The sequence below is a fragment of the Artemia sp. Qi Xiang Cuo genome, chromosome 1, assembly GCF_049724085.1.
Source record: "Artemia sp. Qi Xiang Cuo chromosome 1, ASM4972408v1, whole genome shotgun sequence".
In the NCBI taxonomy this organism is placed as follows: domain Eukaryota; kingdom Metazoa; phylum Arthropoda; class Branchiopoda; order Anostraca; family Artemiidae; genus Artemia; species Artemia sp. Qi Xiang Cuo.
In genome coordinates this window covers 67,434,548-67,461,942 of record NC_142794.1, presented here as the reverse complement: position 1 = coordinate 67,461,942, position 27,395 = coordinate 67,434,548, and the positions used below count along the sequence as shown (strand labels likewise).

Below are 27,395 nucleotides of genomic sequence, written 5' to 3'. Positions count from 1 at the left end.
CTTCAGTTGTTTGAAGTGGACTCGTTAGGGTATCGGAGGTTGGAGGGTTCCCTGCCAATTCCCGGTGAGATCATCTAAAATTTGCAAGGTGTTTTGGCTCCAGCCTACCAGTTCAACTGTACTATTATCTACATTAAAAAAATCATTTAAAAACTCATCAATATTGTCAGGTACTTCAATAGCTATTATCCCATGTCTCATTGTTCTGAAAGTCCGCTGGTGGTTCTTCCCCTTCTTCACTAGACGGCGTGTAGGGGACCAATGCAATATATAATTGAAAAAAATAGCTTTACGTTGATATAATATCTTAAATGAGATTTTTTTTTTTTTTTTTTTTTTCGCGGTGTGCTCCCGGTGGGGGGGGGCATCTCAGTGGCGCGTCCCTGGGCCAGTGCACTTCTTGGACCCGTGGCGCTTCTCTGTGGACCCGTGGCGCTTCCCTGACCCGTGGTCCGCTTCCTTGACCCGTGGCGCTTCTCTGGAGCCCGTGGCGCTTCCTTGACCCGCGGCGCTTCCCGACCCGTGGCGCTCTCCCTAACCTTCCCCCACAGCGCTTCCCGAACCCACTGGCTCCGTGGCTCCCGGCCATTTACATAATGTCCCAAAAAAGTTGAAATATTTGCTTAGACTGCATAAGTCCAAGTTTCTCTCTAATTCTGTTCTATAAGTTCGGTGAAATCTTCATTAGCTCGCAAATATTGTAAGCCACCGCGCGAGTGTTCCAGGATTGAACCGTTAAGTCGCTTTCCCCATCACTAAAATTTTTGGCACAATAGAAATATTCAGTGTAAATTAGAACGTCAATATGTGACAGATGGAATAATCTCTCTCTAAAATTTCGTGAAAAAGAGCTTTCAGTTTCAAAGGTATCTAAAATATATATGATAATAACAGAGAAAACAGTAAAGATTAGAAAAAATAGTATTTTGAGTTTCAGTGGTATCTAAAACTATATGTGAAGCGATAGCAACAGAGAAAAGAGTGGTTTCTTAGCAAAAAAATTACATTTAAATATGTAATATGGGGTTAATATCTCACAGAGATAAGTTTATATTGAGTTTGAAAACATTGGAAGAATTAGAAAGGTAGGAAAAAATACTTACATTTGCATAATCCGTCTGGGCTTGAGCACCCGAGGGACCAGGTAGTGCGTGTTGGAGGGTGGACGGGGCGGCGTCGCTATGTTCTTGTGCAGCTGGGTCAGCTCTTGAAGGTCCAGGTAGTGCATGTTGGAGGGCGAATGGACTGGTGACGTTAATTTCTTGTATAGGAGCTGTGACTTGTGCAGCCGGGGTAGGCTTCTGAGCCCTTGGAAAAGCTGTGTGTAGCTGTGGGGCTTCGGCATTGACGAGCATATTCGTCCAACTGCTGCTCGATTAAGAGTGGCTTGTCTAGGCTGGCTGCACTTGGGCAGGTAGTGTGGAGCTGGGGGGTTTTGGCCAGCGATCATATTGCATGGCAGGGGGTACATTATTTGTCCTCGCTTTCTTGGAAGGAGGGGGCACGCATTCTTCGATATTTGCGCCAGCCATAGGTCTCATCAAAGCAGTTTCCGCAAATTCTTCATAATTTGCCTTAAAGAAGAGAAGAAAAATAAAATCAAAACAATTTCTCCCTTTTTAAAGAAGGAAAGTTATTAACCATAATTTTGTTTAGTTTATCACTAAGAAAGCACAAAACCCATATTCTCTCCCCCTAAATTTAGGAAAATTAAGCCATCCCTCTCATAGAGTTAATCATGCGTTTTATTCAAGCGAAAGCCAAGCAATTATCTTTTCTATTTTGTCACTATTAAAAGTGCTAACCCCCAACAAAAATCCTGGATTCACGCCTGGGAATATAAAAGAAACTTTTTTGAAGTCTTGAAAAATTATAAATTTACGCCTTAGTTTTCTTTTAAATTGGATTATAGGTCTACAAAAAGAACCACAATTAATTTGACTTCCACAAAATCTTGGCGAATCGATGTATACTATACGCCTATCTTTAGACTAAGAGAAGCCCTCGTTCTTTATAAATACTCTGTTTCTCTACTTCAATACAGGTCAAGAAAATACAATTCTAATTATTGCTTAAAAGTGTTTTAATTTTGACGGAGAAACCCTTTGGCTGCTGCGTTTGTAAACACATCGGAAGAGGGGACGACAAAGTAATTATAACCCTGCGGAAATGTACTGTCAAAACATATCGGGTTAATGGCTAAGAGATATGCAGAAGTTGATAAGGCTTACAGAAAGGCCAAATTTATCGAAAAGGTATTTCTTTGTGCGGTGGTTAGGTTTTGACGGTAAAAGAATATATTTACGTTTTGCATTCAGTATGGTTTGTTGGGGGGGGGGGTTTGAGGCTAAAGGAATATATTTAGAGTGAAGTGAATTTATCGAATGTTTGGTAGTTAGGTCTTGTTGCGGAGGGGGAAGGTTTGAGGATATAGGAATATATATACGTTTGCATTGAGTATGGTTTGGGGGGGGGATTTAGGTGGAAATATAGAGGGAAGGAATTTATCGAAATGGTATTTCTTTTTGCGAGAATTTGGGATTGTAAAACAATGGTGGAGGGAGGGGGATTTAGCTGGAAATATAGAGGGAAGGAATTTATCGAAATGGTATTTCTTTTTGCGATAATTTGGTGGTGTAAAACACTTGTGGTGGGAGGGGGGATATAGGTGGAAATATAGAGGGAAGCAATTTATCGAAATGGTATTTCTTTTGCGAGAATTTGGGATTGTAAAACAATGGTGGAGGGAGGGGGGATTTAGCTGGAAATATAGAAGGAAGGAATTTATTGAAATGCTATTTCTTTTTGCGAGAATTTGGGATTGTAAAACAATGGTGGAGGGAGGGGGATTTAGCTGGAAATATAGAGGGAAGGAATTTATCGAAATGGTATTTCTTTTTGCGAGAATTTGGGATTGTAAAACAATGGTGGAGGGAGGGGGATTTAGCTGGAAATATAGAAGGAAGGAATTTATTGAAATGCTATTTCTTTTGCGAGAATATGGATTGTAAAACAATGGTGGAGGGAGGGGGATTTAGCTGGAAATATAGAGGGAAGGAATTTATCGAAATGGTATTTCTTTTTGCGAGAATTTGGGATTGTAAAACAATGGTGGGGGGGGGGGTAGAGGAATATAGGTACGTTTTAGCTGAATAGATTGGAGGAGGTCCAAGCAAAATTTGTTTGAAAATAAAAATGCACTTACATTGCTAATTGCGGCTGCCAAAGCCTCAAGCTCATCAATTATGTTAATTGTTTTATCCATTGTCAGGTTGTTTGCACTGTGTCAAACTACTTTCCGATAATTTAGTCACATTGCATGTCCGTTATATACGAAATCTCAAGGGCGAATTGTTATGTAACGGGGAAAACCATATGTAACAAGCCCTCTGATTGGTTGAGAAGGGGTATGTAACCGACTCGCTGATTGGCTTAGAAGGAAACACGTGATCTAACTGTTTCCGGGAACTCGTAACATCTGGCTCGAATAACAATAACAAATGCTATTTCTGGATCATAACATCCGCCTCGAACTGGAAGGAAGTGTCATTAACTGTTTCCCGGAACCTCATAACATCTGGTTCGAATAACAATAACAAATACTATTTCTGGATAATAACATCTACCTCGAACAGGAAGGAAGTGTCATTAACTTTGCTTCGAACGACAACAACATTGACCCCATTAACCACTTGTTCTCTCTAATGACTTTATTCAAAACAACAATAACATTGACCTTGACATTTTGCCTCGGAAACAATAACAACAACATTGACATTCGCTGAGGGCGTGCCAAAAACAAACCTGGTGAAAGAGGTCATTGACCCCATTACGCAATCATTCTCCCTAATGACTCTATGCCCATATAAGGAGCCCCAGTAGGAGTATAAGATAGCTCTCTACTGATGGCTCTTTGTCATCCACTTTCTTTTGACTCTTTAAAAGAGAACTAGAATTTTCAATTTCCAATCGACTGAGCCACCTCCAAAGTTTATGCGACCAACCTTTCCAAAAGAACCTTATATACTCCCGGGGACTAAGTTACAACACGGTCCTCTTGGTTCTGAGGGGATGTGTAAAACCTATAGTTTTTATTATATGTTATTTGTTCTATCTTTTTTTTCAAAAATTTGGTTATCATTTGATTTTGATTGGACAATTTTTTGGAAATTTGAGGTGGGTGGACAAGGGGTAGGGGTTAGATGTCTATACGACCTGGAAGACCAAAATAAATGACAGGATGGATTTGTGGTAAAGAGGGCAGGGGGGATGGCTACTTGCCATCTAGTTCCTTTTGACTCTTTAAAAGAGAACTAGAATTATAAATACCCTGAGGGGTATTTATGTGACATGTGCTCAAGAAAGTAAAATTGACTTAAAGTTCTGCAAGCTCAAAAGTTATACGAATTTTTTTTTTTTGCCAAGCTTGAATTTTTTGGTGCCTTTTTTTAGTATGGAAAGATGTTTTTGTTTTTTCATCTTTCAAATAAATTGGTTTCTAATTATGTCCATACTTTCAATTACATTTTTGTAATTTCCTAAATACGGAATTATGTAACAATACAAATATGATGATTTCAATTTAACGTGTCTTTGTCATTGAAATTTCCCACATTTTTTTTTTATTTACAGCCCTTTCGTAGAACATGACATTACTTCGACTGCCATTACCCCTATCATAGGGGGTAATACCGGTCAAAGCTGGTTTGGCAAAACAATGCTTAATGCCTATATACCCTCTTGATTAAGGCTCAATTCAAGTATGCAATAGGTAAAATATACTATGTTAGCGATTTAACGTGATTAGGTTTGAATTTAATTTTTCTTTGAATTTTTATCCTCATTTTACCTTAGGTGAACGCCATTACCCCAGTCTCCCTGATCTAACTGTTTCCGGGAAACTCATAACATTTGGCGAGAGCAACAACAACAAATACTATTTCTGGATCATAACATTCGCCTCAAGCAACAACAACAAATACTGTTTCCTGGATCTTGACATTCGCTGAGAGCGTGCCAAAAACAACAACAACAAAATCGACCTTGACATTCGCTGAGAGCGTGCACTTACAACAACAAATACCTCGACCTTGACATTCGCTGAGAGAATGCACTTACAACAACAAAAACATCGACATTGACATTTGCTGAGAGCGTGCACTTACAACAACAAATAAATCGACCTTGACATTCGCTGAGAGCGTGCACTTACAACAACAACAACATCGACCTTGGAAATTTAGGTCATTGACCCCATTAACCACGTGTTCTCCCCAGGGAGGCTATGCCCATATATGGACTCCCGTCACGACCTTTACCCCCCTTTCTACTGTCGCTCCTTACTTACAGTTCGTTACCACGAACTGTTTGACTAGTGGTTAATACGTCGGTGCAGTTACCATTCGTTTAAAAGCGGAAAAGTCTCTTCGAGTCCCAACAAAACTTTTTTTTTAGAGAAATAAAAATTCCCTTAAAGTACTATTTACAATTACAAATTGCATAAATTTGAGAATAACAAACAAATAGACAGTTTATAAAGAAAAAAACTTTAAAAAAAAGCAAGTGTTTACATTAACATATTACCAAAATGTTGTATTTTAACAAATTTAAGAAAATGATAGCTTTTAAGTTATCACACTTAAAAAGCTAGGGAGCCAGGTATGAGACGAAGAAAAAGTTTTAATTATTCAAATTAAACGGGAAGACAACTAGCCATCCCCCTAACCTCTTTACCCAAAATCTATTCGATCGAATTTTTTAGATATCCATTCTGTTAAAATAAGCTCAAATATAAGATTATAAAGCTCCATCTAACGTCCTGGAGGCATATAGAGCTTTTATATGTAAGATTTTAAAATATTTCAAACATCAAGTAAGTCTAAAACCCTCGCAATAAAAAAAAACTTATTGGCAATATTTCATTCTAAGACTTAAGGGACCTGGCCCCTGAATCTTCCTGCAAGGCCCCTCCAAAAAATAACAAAAACTTATCAATGATGTTTCGTAACAAAACTTATAGGAGGTGACCCCCCTCTCGTAACCAATTATTAACAATACTTCAATCCAAAAATCATAAAAGCTAGTCTTTGGACATCCCTGCATGGACCAGCCTCCCCCAAAAACAAATTAATTATATTAATTTCAGAAATTCTTGGAACACACCATCGCATAAAATTTCTATTGGAATCCCGGGCGTAGCTTAACACACTCTCAAGTTGCCTCTGGGTGGTTTTTCCGACCCTGAAATTATATAATCTGACCTTTGAACTTATATAAACAGAATATCTATCTAAAAAATTTGATCGGATGGATTTGGGATAAAGAGGGCAGGGGGGATGGCTCGTTGTCGTCCACTTTCTTTTGACCCTTTAAAAGAGAACTAGAATTTTCAATTTCCAATCAACAGAGCCACCTCCAAAGTTTATGTGACCAACCTTTCCAAAAGAACCTTATATACTCCCGAGGACTAAGTTACAACACTTTCCTCCCGTTTCTAAGGGGTTGTGTAAAACCTAGAGTTTTTATTATATGATATTTAGTCTATCTTTTTTTTTCAACATAATGGGTATCACATGATTTTGATCGGACATATTTGTGGAAAAGATGGTTGGTAGGGGAAGGGGAGGGAGCTAGATGTCTATACGACCTATAAGACAAGAGTAAACGACCGAATGAATTTGGGGTAAAGAGGGTAGGGGGGATGGCTACTTGCCATCCAGTTCTTTTTGACTCTTTAAAAGAGAACTAGAATTTTAATATAAATTGTATTTAGGAGGACTAACATTTTAAGAAATTAGATTTTAAGAAATTTAAGAAAATGTTAGTTTTTAAGTAATCACACTTAACAGGCTAGGGAGCCAGGTAAGTGACGAAGAAAAAGTTTTAAAGAGTCAAATGAAACTGGATGGCAACTAGCCATCCCCCCAACCTCTTTACCCCAAATGTATTCGATCGAATTTTTTATTATATCCATTCTGTTAAAATAAGTTCAAATATAAGATTATAAAACTCCATATAAAGCCCTGGATGCACATAAAGTTGTTATGTGTAGGATTTTAAAATAGTTCAAACATCAGGTAAGTCTAAGACCTGCGCCATCAAAATAAACTTATTGGCAATATTTCATTCCAAGATTTAAAGGAGCTGGCCCCTGAATCTTCCTGCATTACCCCTCCTTAAAACACCAAAAACTTATCACTGATTTTTTATAACAAACCTTATGGGAGGTGACACCCCTCCCGCAACCAATTACTGACAACGATTCAATGAAAAAATTATGAAAGCTATTTTTTGGACATCCCTGCATGGACCGACCACCCCCAAAAGAAAATTAATTAAATTAATTTCAGAAATTCTTGGAACACACCGCCACATAAAATTTCTATTAGAATCCCGGGCATAGCTTAAAACAAACTCAAGTGGCCTCTCGGCGGTTGTTCCGACCATGAAGTTATATTATGTGATCTTTGAACTTATTTTTAACAGACTAGCTTTCTAAAAAATTTGATCAGATGGATTTGGGATAAAGAAGGCAGGGGGGATGGCTCGTTGCCGTCCAGTTCGTTTTTATTTTTTACAACAGAACAGAAAATTTCAATGTTCAATCGACAGAGCCTCCTCCAAAGTTTATATAACCAACCTTTTCCAATGAATGTCAGTTGCTTCCGAAGACTAAATTACAACACTGTCCCCTTGTTTGTAGGGGGCTGTGTAAGCCCTAGAGTTTGTATTATATGATCTTTTGTCTAGCTTTCTTTTTCAAAAATATTGGTATGATATGATTTTGATCGGGCACATTTGTGTAAATTATGGTTGGTAGGAGAAGGGGAAGAGGTTAGATTTCTATATGACCTATAAGACCAAAGTAAATGACCGACGGAATTTGGGGTAAAGAGGGCAGGGGGGATGGCTACTTGCCATCCAGTTCCTTTTGACTTTTTAAAAGAGAACTAGAATTTTCAATTTACAATCGACTGAGCCTCCTCCAAAGTTTATGCGACCAACCTTTGCCTAAGAACCTCATATACTCCCGAGGACTAAGTTACAACACTTTCCCCCCGGTTCTGAGGGACTGTTTAATCCATAGAGTTTTTATTATATAATCTTTGGTCTACCTTTTTTTTTTTAACAAAATGGGTATCTCATAAATTTGATCAGACAAATGTGAGAAAAAAACGGTTGGTAGGAGAGGGGGCTAGATGTCTTTGCAACCTATACAAACAGTCACTTCAACCACCCCTTACATGAAAACCTATGCTTCTAGGTGTATAGCTTATAAAACTTGCCCCTGTGCTCTAGGGGACGTGTTTACTCCGAAGTTTTTATTTTTTGATCTTTGAGCTACTTTGAACAAAATGACCATATCATAATTTTATTGGATGCATTTGGGAAAAAGGGCCGGGGGGGGATTGCCCTTCGATCAATTTTGACTCTTAAGAGTACGGGATTTTCCTATTTACAATCGAGTGGCTCTTAAGTGTATACGATCATCCTTCCCATAAAATCCTCTATACCCCAGGGCATAAGTTACAACACGTCCCCGGGCCCGGGTGATTGTTTCGACCCTGGAAGTTTTTGCTATATGATCTTTAAACTATTTTTTTTTTTTACAATATGGATATATCTAAATTATGTACGCATACAGTTTTGAGACAATTGATAGAATGGGGGGGCTATTTTCCGTTTGTTCATTTTCTAATATTAGAAAGGATCATAAAATTTCCGATTTCCAATTGAATGAGCCCCCTCCAAAGTTTATACGACCTCCCCTTTCATATAAAGTGCCTCTGGGAAAACTAAAACAAACATTACAGTATTATGGGCTCTACTATAGGCACTACCTCTACTACGCTATATGGTTGCCTCTGATACATAAACCTTTTTTGTAAAAGTGATATTCTTCCTCTACCCCCATCTTAAGCATATAGAATGAAATCACAAACAAAATGTCTTGTTAAAATAGATGGCTGATAAGTGCTGCTTTTTAGATTTCTAAAAATTTTTTTACCTGACATTCTATGAAAATATTTTGGCGGTGGATGCAGGGAATCGTGACCCATCTTAAGCATTTTTGGAATTGAATTTGGGGGGGAGGGGCTATCGACAATCCACAATTTTTATATTTTGGAGACGGGGAGTAAGGCATTAGGCAGATTTAGAATAACATTTATATTTATCAATTGAAAACCCGATTGTCGGTTTATTTATTATGACAATACTATTCTCGTTAAAAATCAAAGGTGGCTCTAGGCATTGTCCCTACTACTACTATCTGCTTACCGCTGAAGCGAGCAGTTCAAGGCAAAAAACAATTGCATCAGTAACTCTACTTAAACTTTCGTTCAATTCAAATTTAAGAAGTTAATAATTATAGAATATTTTCAAAAAAGATGCATCGGATCTTCAAACAAACTTTGCAATTTAAATTAAAGTAAGGCGAGCAGTCAATGGCTATCATCTGCTTTAACGAAGGACTAACAGAAAAAATGATTTCTGCACACAAAGTATAATTTTAAACAAATCTTTGACCGGACCTCCATTGGTACTATTGGTTAGTGCGTCGGTGCAGTTACCATTCGTTTAAAAGCGGAAAAGTCTCTTCGAGTCCCAAAAAAACTTTTTTTTTTTAGAGAAATAAATTTTCCCTTAAAGTACCATTTACAATTGAAAATTCCATAAATTTGAGAATAACAAAAAAATAGACTGTTCATAAAGAAAAAAACTTTAAAATAAAGTAAGTGTTAAAATTAAGATATTACCAAAATGTTAGATTTTAAGAAATTTAAGAAAATGATAGCTTTTAAGTAATCACACTTACCAGGCTAGGGAGCCAGGTATGAGACGAAGAAAAAGTTTTAAATATTCAAATTAAACGGGAAGACAACTAGCCATCCCCCCGACCCACTTTACCCCACATGTATCCGATTAAATTTTTCAGATATCCATTCTGTTAAAATAAGTTCAAAGATAAGATTATAAAGATCCATATAAAGCCCTAGATGCATATAGAGCTTTTATGTGTAAGATTTTAAATAGTTAAAACATCAAGTAAGTCTAAAAACCGCCCCACCAAAAAAAATTATTATCACTATTTCATTCTAAGACTTAAAGGACCTGGCCCCTGAATATTCTAGCAAGGCCCCTCCAAAAAACACCAAAAACTAATCACTGATTTTTCGTAACAAAACTTATGGGAGGTGACACCCCTCCCGCAAACAATTATTGACAACGAATCAATCAAAAAATTATGAAAGCTATTTTGTGGACATCCCTGCATGGACCGACCTCCCCCAAAAGCATATTAACTAAATTTATTTCAGAAATTCTTGGAACACATCATCGCATAAAATTTTTATTGGAATCCCGGGCATAGCTTAAAACACTCTCCAGTGGCCTCTGGGTCTTGTTCCGACCATGGAGTTATATTATCTGATCTTTGAACTTATTTTAAAAGAATAGCTTTCTATAAAATTTGATCGGAGGGATTTGGGGTAAAGAGGGCAGGGGGATGGCTCGTTGCCATCCAGTTCCTTTTGATTCTTTAAAAGAGAACTAAAATTTTCAATTTCCAATCGACTGAGCTACCTCCAAAGCTTATGCAACCAACCTTTCTAAATGAACCTTATATACTCCCGGAGACTAAGTTACAAAACGGTCCTCTCGGTTCTGAGGGGCTGTGTAAAACCTAGAGTTTTTATTATATGATATTTGTTCATTCTTTTTTTTAAAAAAAATGGGTTTCATATGAATTTTATTGGGCAAATTTTTGTAAAATATAGTTGATAGGGGAAGGGGAGGGGGCTAGATGTCTATACGACCTGTAAGACCAGAGTAAACGACCGAATGAATTTGTGGTAAAGAGGGCAGGGGGGATGGCTACTTGCCATCCAGTTCCTTTTGACTCTTTAAAAGAGAACTAGAATTTTAATATAAATTGTATTTAGGAGGACTAACATTTTAAGAAGTTAGATTTTAGGAAATTTAAGAAAATGATAGTTTTTAAGTTATCACTTTTACAAAGCTAGGGAGCCAGGTAAGAAACGAAAAAAACGTTTTAAAGATTCAAATGAAACGGGATGGCAACTAGCCATCCCCCCTACCCTCTTTACCCCGAATGTCTCCGATTAAATTTTTTAGATATCCATTCTGTTAAAATAAGTACAAAGATAAGATTATAAAACTCCATATAAAGCCCTGGAGGCACATAAAGCTTTTATCTGCAGGTTTTTAAAATAAATCAAATATCAGGTAAGTCTAAAACCCGCCCCACCAAAAAAAAAATTATTGGCAATATTTTATTCCAAAACTTAAGGGAGCTGGCCCCTGAATCTTCCTGAATCTTACGTCGGTGCATTTACCATTCGTTTAAAAGCTGAAAAGTCTCTTCGAGTCCCAAAAAAACTTTTTTTTTTGGAGAAATAAATTTTCACTTAAATACTATTTACAATTACAAATTGCATAAATTTTAGAATAACAAAAAAATAGACAGTTTATAAAGAAAAAATCTTTAAAATAAAGTAAGTGTTAACATTAACATATTACCAAAATGTTAGATTTTAAGAAATTTAAGAAAATGTTAGCTTTTAAGTAATCACACTTACCAGGTTTTAAGAAATTTAAGAAAATGTTAGCTTTTTTAGAGAAATAAATTTTCCCTTAAAGTACTATTTACAATTGCAAATTGCATAATTTTAAGAATAACAAAAAATAGACAGTTTATAAAGAAAAAAACTTTAAAATAAAGTAAGTGTTTACATTAACATATTACCAAAATGTTGGATTTTAAGAAATTTAAGAAAATATTAGCTTTTAAGTAGTCACACTTAAAAGGCTAGGGAGCCAGGTAAGAAATGAAGAAAACGTTTTAAAGAGTCAAATTAAACTGGATGGCAACTAGCCATCCCCCCTACCCTCTTTACCCCAAATCTATCCGATTAAATTTTTCAGATATCCATTCTGTTAAAATAAGTTCAAAGATAAGATTATAAAGATCCATATAAAGACCTGGAGGCATATAGAGCTTTTATATGCAGGTTTTTAAAATAGTTCAAACATCAAGTAAGTCTAAAACCTGCCCCACCAAAAAAAAACTTATTGGCAATATTTCATTCCAAGATTTAAAGGACCTGGCCCCTTAATCTTCCTGCATGGCCCCTCCAAAAAACAACAAAAACTTATCAATAATGTTTTATTACGAACCTTATGGGAGCTGACACCCCTCCCGCAACAACTTATTAACGATACTTCATTCCAAAAATCATGATTCCAAGAATCCCAAAATCATCAGCTAGCCTTTGGCCCTCCGTGCATGGCCCGACCTCCCCCAAAAACATATTAACGATATTTATTCCAGAAATTCTTGGAACTCATCATCACATATAAGCTTTATTGGAATCCACGGCATAACTTAAAACACTCTCCAGCGGCATCTGGGCATCTTGTTCCGACCATGGAGTTATATTATCTGATCTTTGAACTTATTTTAAAAGAATAGCTTTCTAAAAAATTTGATCGGATGGATTTGGGATAAAGAGGGCAGGGGGGATGGCTCGTTGCCATCCAGTTCCTTTTGACTCTTTAAAAGAGAACTAGAATTTTCAATTTCAAATCGACTGAGCCCCCTCCAAAGTTTATATGACCAACCTTTCCAAAAGAATCTTATATGCTCCCGAGGACTAAATTACAACACTTTCCCCCCGGTTCTAAGGGGTTTTTTAAACAATAGAGTTTTATTATATGATATCTATTCTATCCCTTTTGCAAAAAAAATGGGTATCATATAATTTTGATCGGACAAATTTTTGGAAAAGATGGTTGGTAGGGCAAGGGGAAGGGGTTAGATTTATATACGACCTGTAAGACCAAAGTAAACGACCGAATGAATTTGGGGTAAAGAGGGTAGGGGGGATGGCTACTTGCCATCCAGTTCCTTTTGACTCTTTAAAAGAGAACTAGAATTTTAATATAAATTGTATTTAGGAGGACTAACATTTTAAGAAATTAGATTTTAAGAAATTTAAGAAAATGTTAGCTTTTAAGTAATCACTTTTACCAGGCTAGGGAGCCAGGTAAGTGATGAAGAAAAGTTTTAAAGAGTCAAATGAAACTGGATGGCAGCTAGCCATCCCCCTACCCTCTTTATCCCAAATGTATCCGATTGAATTTTTTGATATCCATTCTGTTAAAATAAGTACAAAGATAAGATTATAAAGCTCCATATAAAGTCCTGGAGGCACATAAAGCTTTTATATGCAGGTTTTTAAAATAATTCAAATATCAGGTAAGTCTAAAACCCGCCCCACCAAAAAAAACTTATTGGCAATATTTTATTCCAAAACTTAAGGGACCTGGCCCCTGAATCTTCCTGAATCTTACGTCGGTGCAGTTACCATTCGTTTAAAAGCGTAAAAGTCTCTTCGAGTCCCAAAAAAACTTTTTTTTTTAGAGAAATAAATTTTTCCTTAAAGTACCATTTACAATTACAAACTGCATAAATTTGAGAATAACAAAAAAATAAACAGTTCATAAAGAAAAATTCTTAAAAATAAAGTAAGTGTTAACATTAACATATTACCAAAATGTTAGATTTTAAGAAATTTAAGAAAATGTTAGCTTTTAAGTAATCAGACTTACCAGGTTTTAAGAAATTTAAGAAAATGTTAGCTTTTTTAGAGAAATAAATTTTCCCTTAAAGTACTATTTACAATTGCAAATTGCATAATTTTAAGAATAACAAAAAATAGACAGTTTATAAAGAAATAAACTTTAAAATAAAGTAAGTGTTAACATTAAGATATTACCAAAATGTTAGATTTTAAGAAATTTAAGAAAATGTTAGCTTTTAAGTAATCAGACTTACCAGGCTAGGGAGCCAGGTAAGTGATGAAGAAAACGTTTTAAAGAGTCAAATTAAACTGGATGGCAACTAGCCATCCCCCCTACCCTCTTTACCCCAAATCTATCCGATCGAATTTTTCAGATATCCATTCTGTTAAAATAAGATTATAAAGATCCATATAAAGCCCTGGAGGCATATAAAGCTTTTATGTGCAGGTTTTTAAAATAGTTCAAATATCAAGTAAGTCTAAAACCCGCCCAACCAAAAAAAACTTATTGGCAATATTTTATTCCAAAACTTAAGGGACCTGGCCCCTAAATCTTCCTGCATGGCCCCTCCAAAAAATAACAAAAACTTATCAATAATGTTTTATTACAAACCTTATGGGAGCTGACCCCCCTCCCGTAACAACTTATTAACGACACTTCATTCCAAAAATCATGATTCCAAGAATCCCAAAATCATCAGCTAGCCTTTGGCCCTCCCTGCATGGCCCAACCTCCCCCAAAGACATATTAACGATATTTGTTCCAGAAATTCTTGGAACTCACCATCACATAAAAGCTTTATTGGAATCCAGGGCATAACTTAAAACACTCTCCAGCAGCCTCTGGGCATCTTGTTCCGACCATGGAGTTATATTATCTGATCTTTGAACTTATTTTAACAGAATAGCTATCTAAAACATTTGATCGGATGGATTTGGGGTAAAGAGGGCAAGGGGGGATGGCTAGTTGCCATCCAGTTCCTTTTGACTCTTTAAAAGAGAACTAGAATTTTCAATTTCCAATCTACGGAGCCCCCTCCAAAGTTTATACGACCAACCTTTCCAAAAGAACCTTATATACTCCCGAGGACTAAACTACAAAACTTTCCTCTTGGTTCTGAGGGGTTGTATAAAACCTAGAGTTTTATTATATGATATTTTGTAATTCTTTTTTTTAAAAAAAATTGGTATCATATGAATTTTATTGGGCAAATTTTTGTAAATTATAGTTGATAGGGGACGGGGAGGGGGCTAGATTTCTATACGACCTAGACGACCAGAGTATACGACCGAATGAATTTGGGGTAAAGAGGGCAGGGGTGGATTGCTACTTGCCATCCAGTTCCTTTTGACTCTTTAAAAGAGAAATAGAATTTTAATATAAATTGTATTTAGGAGGACTAACATTTTAAGAAATTAGATTTTAAGAAATTTAAGAAAATGATAGTTTTTAAGTAATCACTTTTACAAGGCTAGGGAGCCAGGTATGAAACAAAGAAAACGTTTTAAATATTCAACTGAAACGGGATGGTAACTAGCCATCCCCCCTAACCTCTGTATCCCGACTGTCTTAGATTAACTTTTTTAGATATACAGTTTGTTAAAATGAGCTCAAATATAAGATTATAAAAATCAATATAAAGACCTAGATGCACATAGAGCTTTTATGTGCAGCTTTTTAAAATAATTCAAATATAAGGTAAATCTAAAACCCGCCCCACCAAAAAAAACTTATTGGCAATATTTTATTCCAAGACTTAAGGGAGCTGGCCCCTGAATCTTCCTGAATCTTACGTCGGTGCAGTTAACATACATTTAAAAGCGGAAAAGTCTCTTCGAGTCGCAACAAAAGTTTTTGTTTAGAGAAATAAATTTTCTCTTAAATACTATTTACAATTAAAAATTGGATAGATTTGAGAATAACAAAAAAATAGACGGTTTATAAAGAAAAAATCTTTAAAATAAAGTAAGTGTTAACATTAAGATATTACCAAAATGTTAGATTTTAAGAAATTTAAGAAAATGTTAGCTTTTAAGTAATCAGACTTACCAGGTTTTAAGAAATTTAAGAAAATGTTAGCTTTTTTAGAGAAATAAATTTTCCCTTAAAGTACTATTTACAATTACAAACTCCATAAATTTGAGAATAACAAAAAAATAGACATTTCGTAATGAAAAAAACTTATAAAAAAAGTAAGTGTTTAAATCAAGGTATTACGAAAATGTTGTATTTTAAGAAATTGAACAAAATTATAGTTTTTAAGTTATCACACTTACAAAACTAGGGAGCCAGGTAAGAAATGAAGAAAAAGTTTTAAAGAGTCAAATGAAACTGGAAGACAACTAGCCATCCCCCCTACCCACTTTACCCCGAATGTATCAGATTGAATTTTTCACATATCCATTCTGTTAAAATAAGTACAAAGATAAGATTATAAAGATCAATATAAAGTCCTGGATGCACATAAAGCTTTTATATGCAGGTTTTTAAAATAGTTAAAATATCAGGTAAGTCTAAAAACCTTCCAACCAAAAAAAATTATTGGCACTATTTTATTCCAAAACTTAAGGGGCCTTGCCCCTGCATCTTCCAGCATGACCCCTCCTTAAAATACCAACCACTTATCACTAATTTTTTATTACAAACCTTATGGGAGGTGACCCCCCTCTCGTTACCGATTACTAACAATGATTCAATCAAAAAATTATGATTCCAAGAATCCCAAAATCATAAGCTAGTCTTTGGACATCCTTGCAGGGACCAACCTCCCCCACAAGAAAATTATTTATATTAGTTTCAGAAAGTCTTGGAACACAACGCGGCATATAATTTCTATTGGAATCCCGGGCATAGCTTAAAACACTCTCAAGCGGCCTCTGGGTGGTTTTTCCGACCATGAAGTTATATAATGTGACCTTTGAACTTATTTTAACAGAATAGCTATCTAAAAAATTTGATCGGATGGATTTGGGATAAAGAGGGCAGGGGGGGGGGGGGTGGCTCGTTGTCATCCACTTCCTTTTGACTCTTTAAAAGAGAACTAGAATTTTCAATTTCAAATCAACAGAGCTCCCTCAAAAGCTTATATAACCAACCTTTTCAGATGAATCTTATTTACTCCCGAAGACTAAACTACAAAACTTTCCTTTTGTTTCTAAGGGGTTGTATAAAACCTAGAGTTTTATTATATGATAGCTGGTCATTCTTTTTTTTCAACAAAATGGGTTTTACATGAATTTGATTGGGCAATTTTGTGTAAAATATAGTTGAGAGGGGAAGGGGAGGGAGCGAGATGTTTATACGACAAAGAAGACCAAAATATACGACCGAATGAATTTGGGGTAAAGAGGGCAGGGGGGATTGCTAGTTGCCATCTAGTTTCTTTTGACTTTTTACAAGAGAACTAGAATTTTCAATTTCCACTCGACTGAGCCTCCTCCAAAGTTTATGTGACCAACCTTTCCATAAGAACCTTATATGCTTCCGGGGACTAAGTTACAACACTTTCCCCTTCGGTTCTGAGGGGTTGTGTAAGCCATAGAGTTTTTATTATATAATCTTTGGTCTACCTTTTTTTTAACAAAATGGGTATCTCATAAATTTGATCGGACACATTTGTGGAAAAGACGGTTGGTAGGGGAGGGGGCTAGATGTCTATACGACCTATACAACCAGTCACTTCAACCACCTCTTACATGAAAACCTATACTTCTAGGGGTCTAGCTTATAAAACGTGCCCCTGTGCTCTAGGTGACTTGTTTACTCCGAAGTTTTTGTTTTTTGATCTTTTAACCACTTTGAACAAAATGACAACATCATATTTTTTTTGTATTCAGTTCGGAAAAAGTGTTGGGGGGGGATTTCCCATTGATAAATTTTGACTCTTAAGAATATAAGAATTTCCTATTTAAAATCGAGTGGCTCTTAAGTGTATACGATCATCCTTCTCATAAAATCCAATATACCCCATGGCATAAGTTACAACACTTACCCCGGGCCCTGGGGGTTGTGTCGACCCCGGAGTGTTTGTTATATGATCTTTAAACTATTTTTTTTTTTACAAAATGGCTAAATCCAAATTTTAATCGGATACATTTTGGAGAAAATTGCTCGAATGGGGGGGGACTAGTTGCCCCTTGATCATTTTTGACTATTAAAAAAGCCACTAAAATTACCAATTTCCAATTTAATGAGCCCCTTCCAAAATTCATACGACATCCCCTTTCATATAAACTGCTTCGGGGAAAACGAAAACAAACATTACAGTATTATGGCCTCTACTATAGGCAACGCTATATCGTTGCCCCTGATACATAGGCCTTTTTTGTAAAAGTGATATTCTTCCTCTACCCCCATCTTAAGCATATAGAATGAAATCACAAACAAAATGTCTTGTTAAAATAGATGGCTGATAAGTGCTGCTTTTTAGATTTCTACATTTTTTTACCTGACATTCTACGAAAATATTTTGGCGGTGGATGCAGGGAATCGTGACACATCTTAGGCATTTTTAGAATTAATTTTGGGGGGGACCCCCTTTCGGAACTCCACAACTTTTTATATTGTGGCGACGTGTAGTAGTGCATTCTGCAGTTTTATAATGCAATTTTTATTTAGCCATTGAAAACCCAATGGCCGTTCTACTGATTATGACAATACTAATCTCGTTAAAAATCAAAGGGGGCTTTAGGCATTGCCCCTACTACTACTAACAGCTAACCGCTGAAGCAAGCAGTCCGAGGCCAAAAACAATCGCTTCAGCAATTCTACTCGAATTTTCGTTCAATTCAAATTGTTCTTTTATAAAAAAGTGGTAGTGATTAATATATTAGAGTATTTAATGAGGAATTGCATCGCACATTTCTTTAGTGTTATTAAAGTGTTGAGCTCAAATTAAATTTTAGAAAACGCAATTTTTCAGCCGATAGCAAGAAAACTGGGGGGGGGGCTGTCTTAAAGTTTTCGCTAAACATTGCTTATGAAAATTCCACGGCTCTTGTTTTTGAGCAGTCTTTCTTAAAAAATTATGACAAAAAAAACAAGTTTCAGCGTAATGAGAGAGGGCTGACAGAGGGGCAGCACCTCTCTCCCACATATATGGATTAATGTCTGTTAGTTCTAAGTTTTATTGCTGTTGCTTGATTTCTGTCGTAAAAAAAAGATGTTTTTAAGTGTATGTTTCATTTAAGTGTTTGTTGAAGATGGCTGATGCAAGTTCATTATATTTTTGTTTTTTATGTTGATCGTCGATGTTAAAAAAAAGTTTTGTTGGGACTCATAAGTTATGATAGCCAGAAGATTATTATATTTGTGCTCTTTTTGTGTTCATGGTCGTATTTTTGGCTTTAATACACTTATCTATCTATCTATCTATCTATCTATAACGACCCTTATGTTTCATGAGTCGTTATTAAAGAATTGGGACAAAATTCAAACTTTAGTGTAGAGAGTGAAGTCAACGCCTCTCATAGCGAGGGGGAGATCTCTCATACACGTAATAATTTCTGTTATTTTTAAGTTTTAATGTTGCCCTTTACTTTCAGTTGAGATATTTTTATTTAATTTCAGAGCGTTTTTTAAATGATACCCGGAAATCTAGCTCCATCTCCGTGGAAAAAAATCCCCTCCCCCTTCCACGGACAGATCCTCTAGACAATTCAATCCCGGTGAAAATATGCCTTGAACAATTATCCTTAACATCTCCATGCGTAAAATTGAGTCGGCAAAGAGAAAGTAAGACAAATAAAAAGAATTTCGTATAGGAAGGTGTAGCAAAATCTCTCAATGTAGAATTTGTCCTGAAAAGTCCTGAATTTGTCCTGAAAACCTCCCGGAAATTTCCCTCCCCGTGAGAAATTCTCCCTCTGGGGAAACTCCCACGAAGAAAATTCACCCCCCCCAAAGATGTATGCACATTTCCTAATAACAAACACTATGCGTAAACAATGGGCAAATTTTATAACTTTAAATTTTTCCCTAGGGGGTGGGGGGGGTCATTTATCTCCAAACACCTAGTTATTAAGCCTCTCAGGTATGTTGAACAAAATGACCAAAAGTTTTTATCAGACGATTTTGGGGAAAATCAAGGCATGGGAGGGTGGCTAGTTGCCCCCCAATCTTTTTTGGTTCTTAAAAAAGGCACTAGAACTTTTAATTTCCGCTCGAATGAGCCCCGGTGTTCTAGGATCGTTCGTTCGATATGATCCCTGGGGAAAAAAATAAACACGCATCCATAATCTTTCTTCTGAAAAAAATCACAAAATTTCAATTTTTTCAGATAGGAGCTTAAAACAGCTACATTAGGGTTCTCTGATACACGAATCTGATGGTGTGATTTTCATTAAGATTCTTCGACTTTCAGGGGATGTCCCTTTTTTTCAAAAATCTGGGAAATTTTCTCCTGCTCGTAATGTTTGATGTATAACATTAGAATTAATGAATCATATATTTTTGGTATCAGCATAATAATTCCATTCTTTTTACATGTCTACTGATACCGAAATTCCGTATTTTTAGTTTCGTTTACTTTTTAGTCGCGTCACTCCGTACTTACAGTTCGTTACCCCGAACTGTTTGATCTAACTGAAGCCAAAACAAAAGCAGGAGATCCACGAATAGAGTGGAAAGAGGTTATAAGAAAAATAAATTAAAGAAAGTTGAAACTCCATAAGGGGGGGGGGTGTTAAGAGTGAAGCTATAAATGGAGTTGGAAGGAAGAAAGTGCACAGCTGTGTTGACCTCAGGTGGCTTGGTGCTGCAATAAGTTGTTTATAGTTGCTGCAGCAGTAGAAGAGTTGACATTTCATCTTGCAGGTGTAGGCTACACGTGAAGATTGTCATATGAGACGTGAACATCTCTTATGACTCAGTCTAAATTAACTTTTCTCCAATCTAAACCTTGTAACTAATTAACAAGATCTCAAATGAGGGGAACAAGATATGAAAAATGTTTGAATATGTGTCAGTAGAGGGAAGGTTGTACAGAAAATATACTAAAAGGAGAAAACACTAACTAAATGTTAGTTTGTTACTACACGACTTCAAAACTTAGTGATTTAAACCGTCACTTAAACAAGGGTATTATCAATCACACCAAATGTTTTTACGTGGTATTAGTTAGCAAAACTATCATTATAACCAATGAATATAAACTATGGTTAAACCTCATTCAAAGGTATGGGGTATACCATTGATTAGTTATTAAACCATCAATCAGGTTCTTATGATATTTTCGTATACTTATTAATGTATTTGTATATTTATATTGTACTTATATAATTGTTTAGTACTCAGGTACTTATGGTATTTTTCTTCTTTTTTTCTTCTAGTTAATATATTTTTTACTTTCTTCTAAAATTATATTTTTATCTAAAATATATTTTCTTTGCTTACTTTCTCGTAAATTATTCTAGCTGTAAAAAGATGCACTAATCGCAAGAATTGTAAAATCCAAATTTTAAAACAGTAATTAGCAATTTCTAAGTATTCTCAAGCTGTATTTTTTTATTTAAATTTTGCTACCACACACTATCGTACTCACATATATTCACTATTCGAAGTATATTCGCTTTATGCCTTATGAAATTACGTTTGACCATGTGTAATCGTTTATCAGCCATCATGAAGGAGAGGGGGTAAATCATTTTGCAGGGGGGGGGGCGAGGATCGACACCTAAAAAGCACATTTTAATGCCCTAACTGCTAACTCCATGAGCCTTCAGGTAATCGTAGAAAGAGGAAGAGGGGAGGGGAAGATGTTTCTCTATGTAGCCTAAAATATTGCAATCCCATGGTTAGGCCTACCAGCACAGAGGTGGGAAAGGCGAGTTGTCACAATCTTCTTCACTTGACAACAATTAAAACAGAATGTAAATGTCAGAAGTTACGCTTGGGAATAATGCTACATATTGAAAAATCTTTTTTTTTTTTTGTTATTCTTTAAGAAGAAAACATTTAAAAAATTTGCTCAATCCTTAATAGAAAAGAAAAATATTTAAAGGATGATTTAATATAGAGATACAGAAAAAAAAAAAAAAAAAAATCAAAATAACTTGCTGCAGAAAACGTATTTTGAGTGGGTGCAGGAAATGTCTTTTTTTAAATCTAATTACCAAAGTCAAAAACAATTGCTGGGATTACACGGATTATCAGGAGTTAAGCAGAGTTGTGTCTTATCTCCTTTTACATGAATCATTCATTTCAGCATTTCAAATCATAATTCTTAAGTTCGTGGTCCCAGGTACTATTAAATATTTGATCTGCCGCTAGTCTTTTATCGAGGTTTTTAGATGGTCATTGAATCTTTTTTTGAGAGAGTCAACAGAGAAGCTTTTGGGGATAACTTCCTCAGGAAGATCATTTCAGATCGAAGTGCAACGTCGCATGAAGCTGTTCTTTAAGTACTCTGTTCTCGGCTTGCCAGCCTCAAGATAATTGGATCGAGCTATGCGCCTTCGGGTCCGTCTTGTTGGTTTGGCAGTTGGAGGCACAATACGAGAAATAACCTTAATCACATGGCCACAATGTGTTTTTTTTTCTTTCTTCGACAGGCACTTCGTATCGAAGGAGCTGTCGTAGAAACTTCGAAAAGGGCTCATTCGATTTGAAGTTGGGGTGGCTAGTGCCCTTTTAAATAGTCGAAAGTGATTGGAGGGCAACTAGTCCCCCCCCAACGCCAATCATTCCCCAAAACACATCCAATCAAAATTTAGAGATAGCCATTTTTTCAGCGTAGTTAATTTCTATATAGAAAATATTTTTTTGAGGAGGACACTCCCCCACAACCCTCAGGGTAAGGGTTTTAAATTATGCCCTGAGGGCATATAAGAACAATGTTGGCACAATGTACCATATATTATTGTTTTACTTTAGAGCAGGGCACTTCATATGGAAGGGGTTGTCGTAGAGACTTCAAAAGGGGCTCATTCGATTGGAAATCGAGAGTTCTAGGGTCCTTTTTAATAGTCGAAAGAGATTGGAGGGCAACTCGCCCCCCACGCCCATCATTCCTCCAAACACATCCAATCAAAATTTCGAGATAGCCATTTTGTTCAGAGTAGTTGATTTACACATAGAAAATCTGTTTTTGAGGAGGACACTCCCCCACAACCCTCAGGGTAAGGGTTATAAGTTATGCCCTGGGGGCATATAAGGTTTTTATAGAAGGCGTTGTCGTAGAAACTTCAAAAAAGGCTCATTCGATTGGAAATTCAAAGGGCTAGTGCCCTTTTTAATAGTCAAAAATGATTGGAGGGCAACTAGCCCCCCCTCCACGCCCATTATTCCCCCAAACACATCCAATCAAAATTTTGAGATAGCCATTTTGTTCAGCATAGTTGATTTCCAGATAGAAAATATGTTTTTGAGGAGGACCACAACCCTCAGGACAAGGGTTATAAGTTATGCCCTGGGGGCATATAAGGAATCTATTGAAGGCTTCGTCGTAGAGACTTCAAAAAAGACTCTTTTGATTGGAAATTTAAAGGGCTAGTGCCCTTTTTAATAGTCGAAAGTGATTGGAGGGCAACCAGCCCCCCTCCAAGCCCATCATTTCCACAAACACATCCAATCAAAATTTTGAGATAGCAATTTTGTTCAGCGTATTTGACTTCCAAACAGAAAATATGTTTTGGAGGATACTCCCCCACAGCCCTCAGGGCAAGGGTTTTAAGTTATGACCTTGGGGCATATACGGCTTTTAAAGATAGCGTTTTCGTAAAAACGTCAGAAGAAGATTATTCGTATGGAAATTCAAAGGGCTATTGCCCTGTTTAATAGTCGGAAGTGATTGGAAGGCAACTAGTCCCTCCCCCCACGCTCATTATTCCCCCAAAAACATCCAATACAAATTTTGAGATAGCCATTTTGTTCAGCGTAGTTGATTTCCAAATAGAAAATATATTTTTGAGGAGGACACTCCCCCACAACCCTCAGGGCAAGGATTATAAGTTATGCCCAGGGTGCATGTTTATTGAAATCTTTGTCGTAGAAACTTGAAAAGGGGCTCATTCGATTTGAAATTCAAAGGGCTAGTACCCTTTTTAATGCTCGAAAGTGATTTGAGTGCAACTAACCCCCCTCTCACGCCCAGCTTTTCCCCAAACACATCCAATCAAAATTTTTATATAGCCATTTTATTCAACGTAGTTGAAAGTTTTGGAAATTAGGTCTTTTAGGATGACAACCTCTCCTCCCACAGCCCTCAGGGCAAGGGTTGTAAGTTATGCCCTGGGGGCATATAAAGTTTTTATTGAAAGCGTTGTCGTAGAAACTTCAAAAGGGCTCATTTAATTGGAAATTGAAAGGGCTAATGCCTTTTTTAAAACTGAAAGTGATTGGATAGTGACTAACTTCTCACGCCCACCATTTTCCCAAATACATCGCATTAAAATTTTGAGATATCCATTTTGTTCAACGTAGTTTAAAATTTTGGAAATTAGGTCTTTTAGGATGATGACCCCCTCAGAGCCCTCAGTGCAAGGGTTGTAAGTTGTGCCCTGGGGCATATAAAGTTTTTATTGAATGCGTTGTCGTAGAAACTTCAAAAGGGCTCATTCAATTGGAATTGAAAGGGCTAGTGCCTTTTTCAATAGTTGAAAGTAATTGGATAGCGACTAACGTCCCTCTCAAGCCCACCATTTTCCAAAACACATCCCATCAAAATTTTGAGATATCCATTTTGTTCAACGTAGGTGAATATTCTGGAAATTAGGTCTTTTAGGATGATAACCCCTTCAGAGCCCTCAGTGCAAGGGTTGTAAGTTATGCCCGGGGGGCATATAAGGTCTATATAGTAATTGTTGTATAAATCATAGGCAGCGCGATCGCGCTGCCTAAGTAAAGAACGGGGATACTCAAGAACGAGACAAGAAATGGGGACTAAGTAAAGAGGAGGATACTCCCCCACAATCCTCAGGGCAAGGGTTTTAAATTTTGACCTGGGGGCATATAAGAACGAATGTATTATTTATTTTTTTTTCCTTTAGAGCAGAGCACTTCATATCGAAGAAGTTGTCGTAGAAACTTTGAGAAGCGCTCACTCAATTGGAAATTGGAGTGGCTTGTGCCCTTTTTAATAGTCGAAAGTGATTGGAAGGTGACTAACACTCCTTCCACGTCCACCATTTTCCGAAACACATCCAATCAAAATTTTGAGATTTTGTTCATTTGCCATTTTGTTCAGCGTAGTTGATTTCCGGATACAAATTATGTTTTTGAGGACAGTCCCTCACAGCCCTTAGGCAAAGGGTTGTAAGTTATGCCCTGGGGGCACATAAGTTTTTTTTTATAGAAGGTGTTGTCGAAGAAACTTTAAAAAAGGCTCATTCGATTGAAAATTGAAAGGGCTAGTGCCCTTTTTAATAGTCGAAAGTGATTAGAGGGCAACTAACCCGCCTATCACGCCCACCTTTTCCCCAAACACATCTAATCAAAACTTTGAGATAGCTATTTTATTCAACGTAGTTTTAAGTTCTGGAAATTAGGTCTTTGAGGATGACAGCCCCCCCAGAGCCCTCAGGGCAAGGGTTGTAAATTATGCCCAGGGGGCATCTAAGGTTTTATATAACGCGTTGTCGTAGAAACTTCAAAAAGGGCTCATTCGATTGGAAATTGAAATGGCTAGTGCCCTTTTAATAGTCGAAAGTGATTGGAAAGCAACTAATACCCCTTCCACGCCCACCATTTCCCCAAAAACATCCAATAAAGATTTTGAGATATCCATTTTGTTTCACGCAGTTCAAAGTTCAGGAAATTACGCCTTTGAGCAGGACACTCCTCACGCAGTCTTCAGTTTTCAGGGCAAGGGTTATAAGTCATGCCTTAAGGGAATGTGAGGTTTTTATTGAAACATTTGTCGTAGAAACTAGAAAAAGGCTTCATTCGATTGGAAATTCAAAGGGCTAGTGTTTTTTTTTTAATATTCAAAAGTGATTTGAAGACAACTAACCCCCCTCTCATGCCCATCTTTTCTCCAAACACATCCAATCAGTATTTTAGATAACCATTTTATTCAACGTAGTATAAAGTTTTGGAAATTAGGTCTTTAAGGATGACAACCCTCCCCCGCCCCCACAGCCCTCAGGGCAAGGGTTGTAAGTTATGCCCTGGGGGCGTATAAGGTTTTTATTGAAAGCGTAGAAACTTCAAAAGGGCTTATTTAATTGGAAATTGAAATGACTAGTGCCTTTTTTAATAGTTGAAAGTGATTGAGAGCGACTAACGCCCCTCTCCGGCCCACCATTTTCCCAAACACATCCAATCAAAATTTTGAGACATCCATTTCTTTCAACGTAGTTGAAAGTTCTTGAAATTAGGTCTTTTAGGATGATAACCCCCTCAGAGCCCTCAGTGCAAGGGTTGTAAGCTAAGCCCTGGGGGCATATAAAGTTTATATAGAAAGTTTTTATAAAAATTTCAAAAAGGGCTCATTTGATTGGAAATCCAAATTGCCCTTTTTAATAGTCGAAAGTGAGTGGAGAGTAATTAACCCCCCTCTCACGCCCACCATTCCTCCAACCACATCCAATCAAAATTTTCAGATAGCCATTTTGTTCAACGTAGTAAAAAGTTCTAAAAATTAGGTCTTTCAGAATGTCACCCCCCCCAAGCACTCAGGGCAAGGGTTGTTTACTCCCTGGGGGCATATAGGATTTTTATTAAAAGTTTTGTCGTAGAAACTTCAAAAGGGCTCATTTGATTGGAAATTGAAAGGGCTAGGGCCATTTTGAATAGTTGAAAGTGATTGGAGAGCGACTACCGTCCCTCTCACGCCCACCATTTCCCCAAACATATCCAATCAAAATTTTGAGATAGCCATGTTATTTAACGCAGTTGAAAGTTCGGGAAATTCGGTCTCAGAGGATGACAACCACCCTAACAGACCTTAGGGTAAGGGTTGTAATTTTTGCCCTGGGGGCATATAAGGTGCTTATAGAAAGCGTTGTCGTTTCCAAAAGGGCTCATTCGATTGGACATCGAAAGGCTTAGTGCCCTTTTTAATAGTCGAAAGTGATTGGAAGGCTTTACTTTTTTATAGTAAAGATTGAAGTGGGTATAGTGTATTATTTTTTGTTGTTGTGGTTTAGACCAGGGCACTTCGTATCGAAGGAGTTGTCGTGGGAACTTTGAAAAGGGCTCATTCGATTGAAAATAGAAAGGGCTGATGCCCTGTTTAATAGTCGAAAGGGATTTGAGGGCAACTAATCCCCCTTCCACTCCAACCCTCCCACACCCATCCTCCCAAGCCAACCCTCCCATTTTTGCTCTTAAAATTTAACCAAATCAAAATAGCGTAAGTGTATCCAAGCTATCAAAGAAGTAAACAGATTTTTTTGCAGATGGTATCAAGTTTTCCATTTCGGGTCAACTAGAGGAGGTATGAAATTAAATTAAACAGTATTATTTGTGTCCAGATTTTTGAAAGGCTGCATGTTGTTAAAAATTGCTGAAAATTTTTCTGCAGCATACAAATAGCAGACCAAACTATAAAGTCTTAAAACACGAAAAGATTTAAAGTATTATTTTCTTTTTCCCTGAAAAGCCTATGTCAATATAAAACGGACAGAAATTAATTAAAAATTTTTTTTCCAGAAAATAAGTTTTTCAAAGAAAAGTAAAGAACTCCATTAAACTAAAAATGGGCAAAAATAAAATCAAATAATCTACCAAGCGTCAAACTACCACAAATCAGCATCGATAAATAAATGAAAGCCTAAACGAACATAAATTACAATAATTAACCGAGTCAAACTCAAAACGAGCAGAAATTAACATAAGTTGGGCGCAAAACC

The 27,395-nt window shown here is 36.6% G+C and overlaps 1 protein-coding gene across 1 annotated transcript in view; it reads right to left on the bottom strand.

Moving 5' to 3' along the window:
* Positions 1–21,224, bottom strand: part of LOC148956627 (uncharacterized) — a 52,534-nt gene extending 31,310 nt beyond the window's left edge. Inside the window, exon 1 of the mRNA XM_089091480.1 lies at positions 21,146–21,224. Within this exon, the coding sequence (XP_088947606.1) occupies positions 21,146–21,224 (79 nt within the window). The remainder of the gene's footprint in view (positions 1–21,145) is intronic.
* Positions 21,225–27,395: the final 6,171 nt, after the last annotated feature.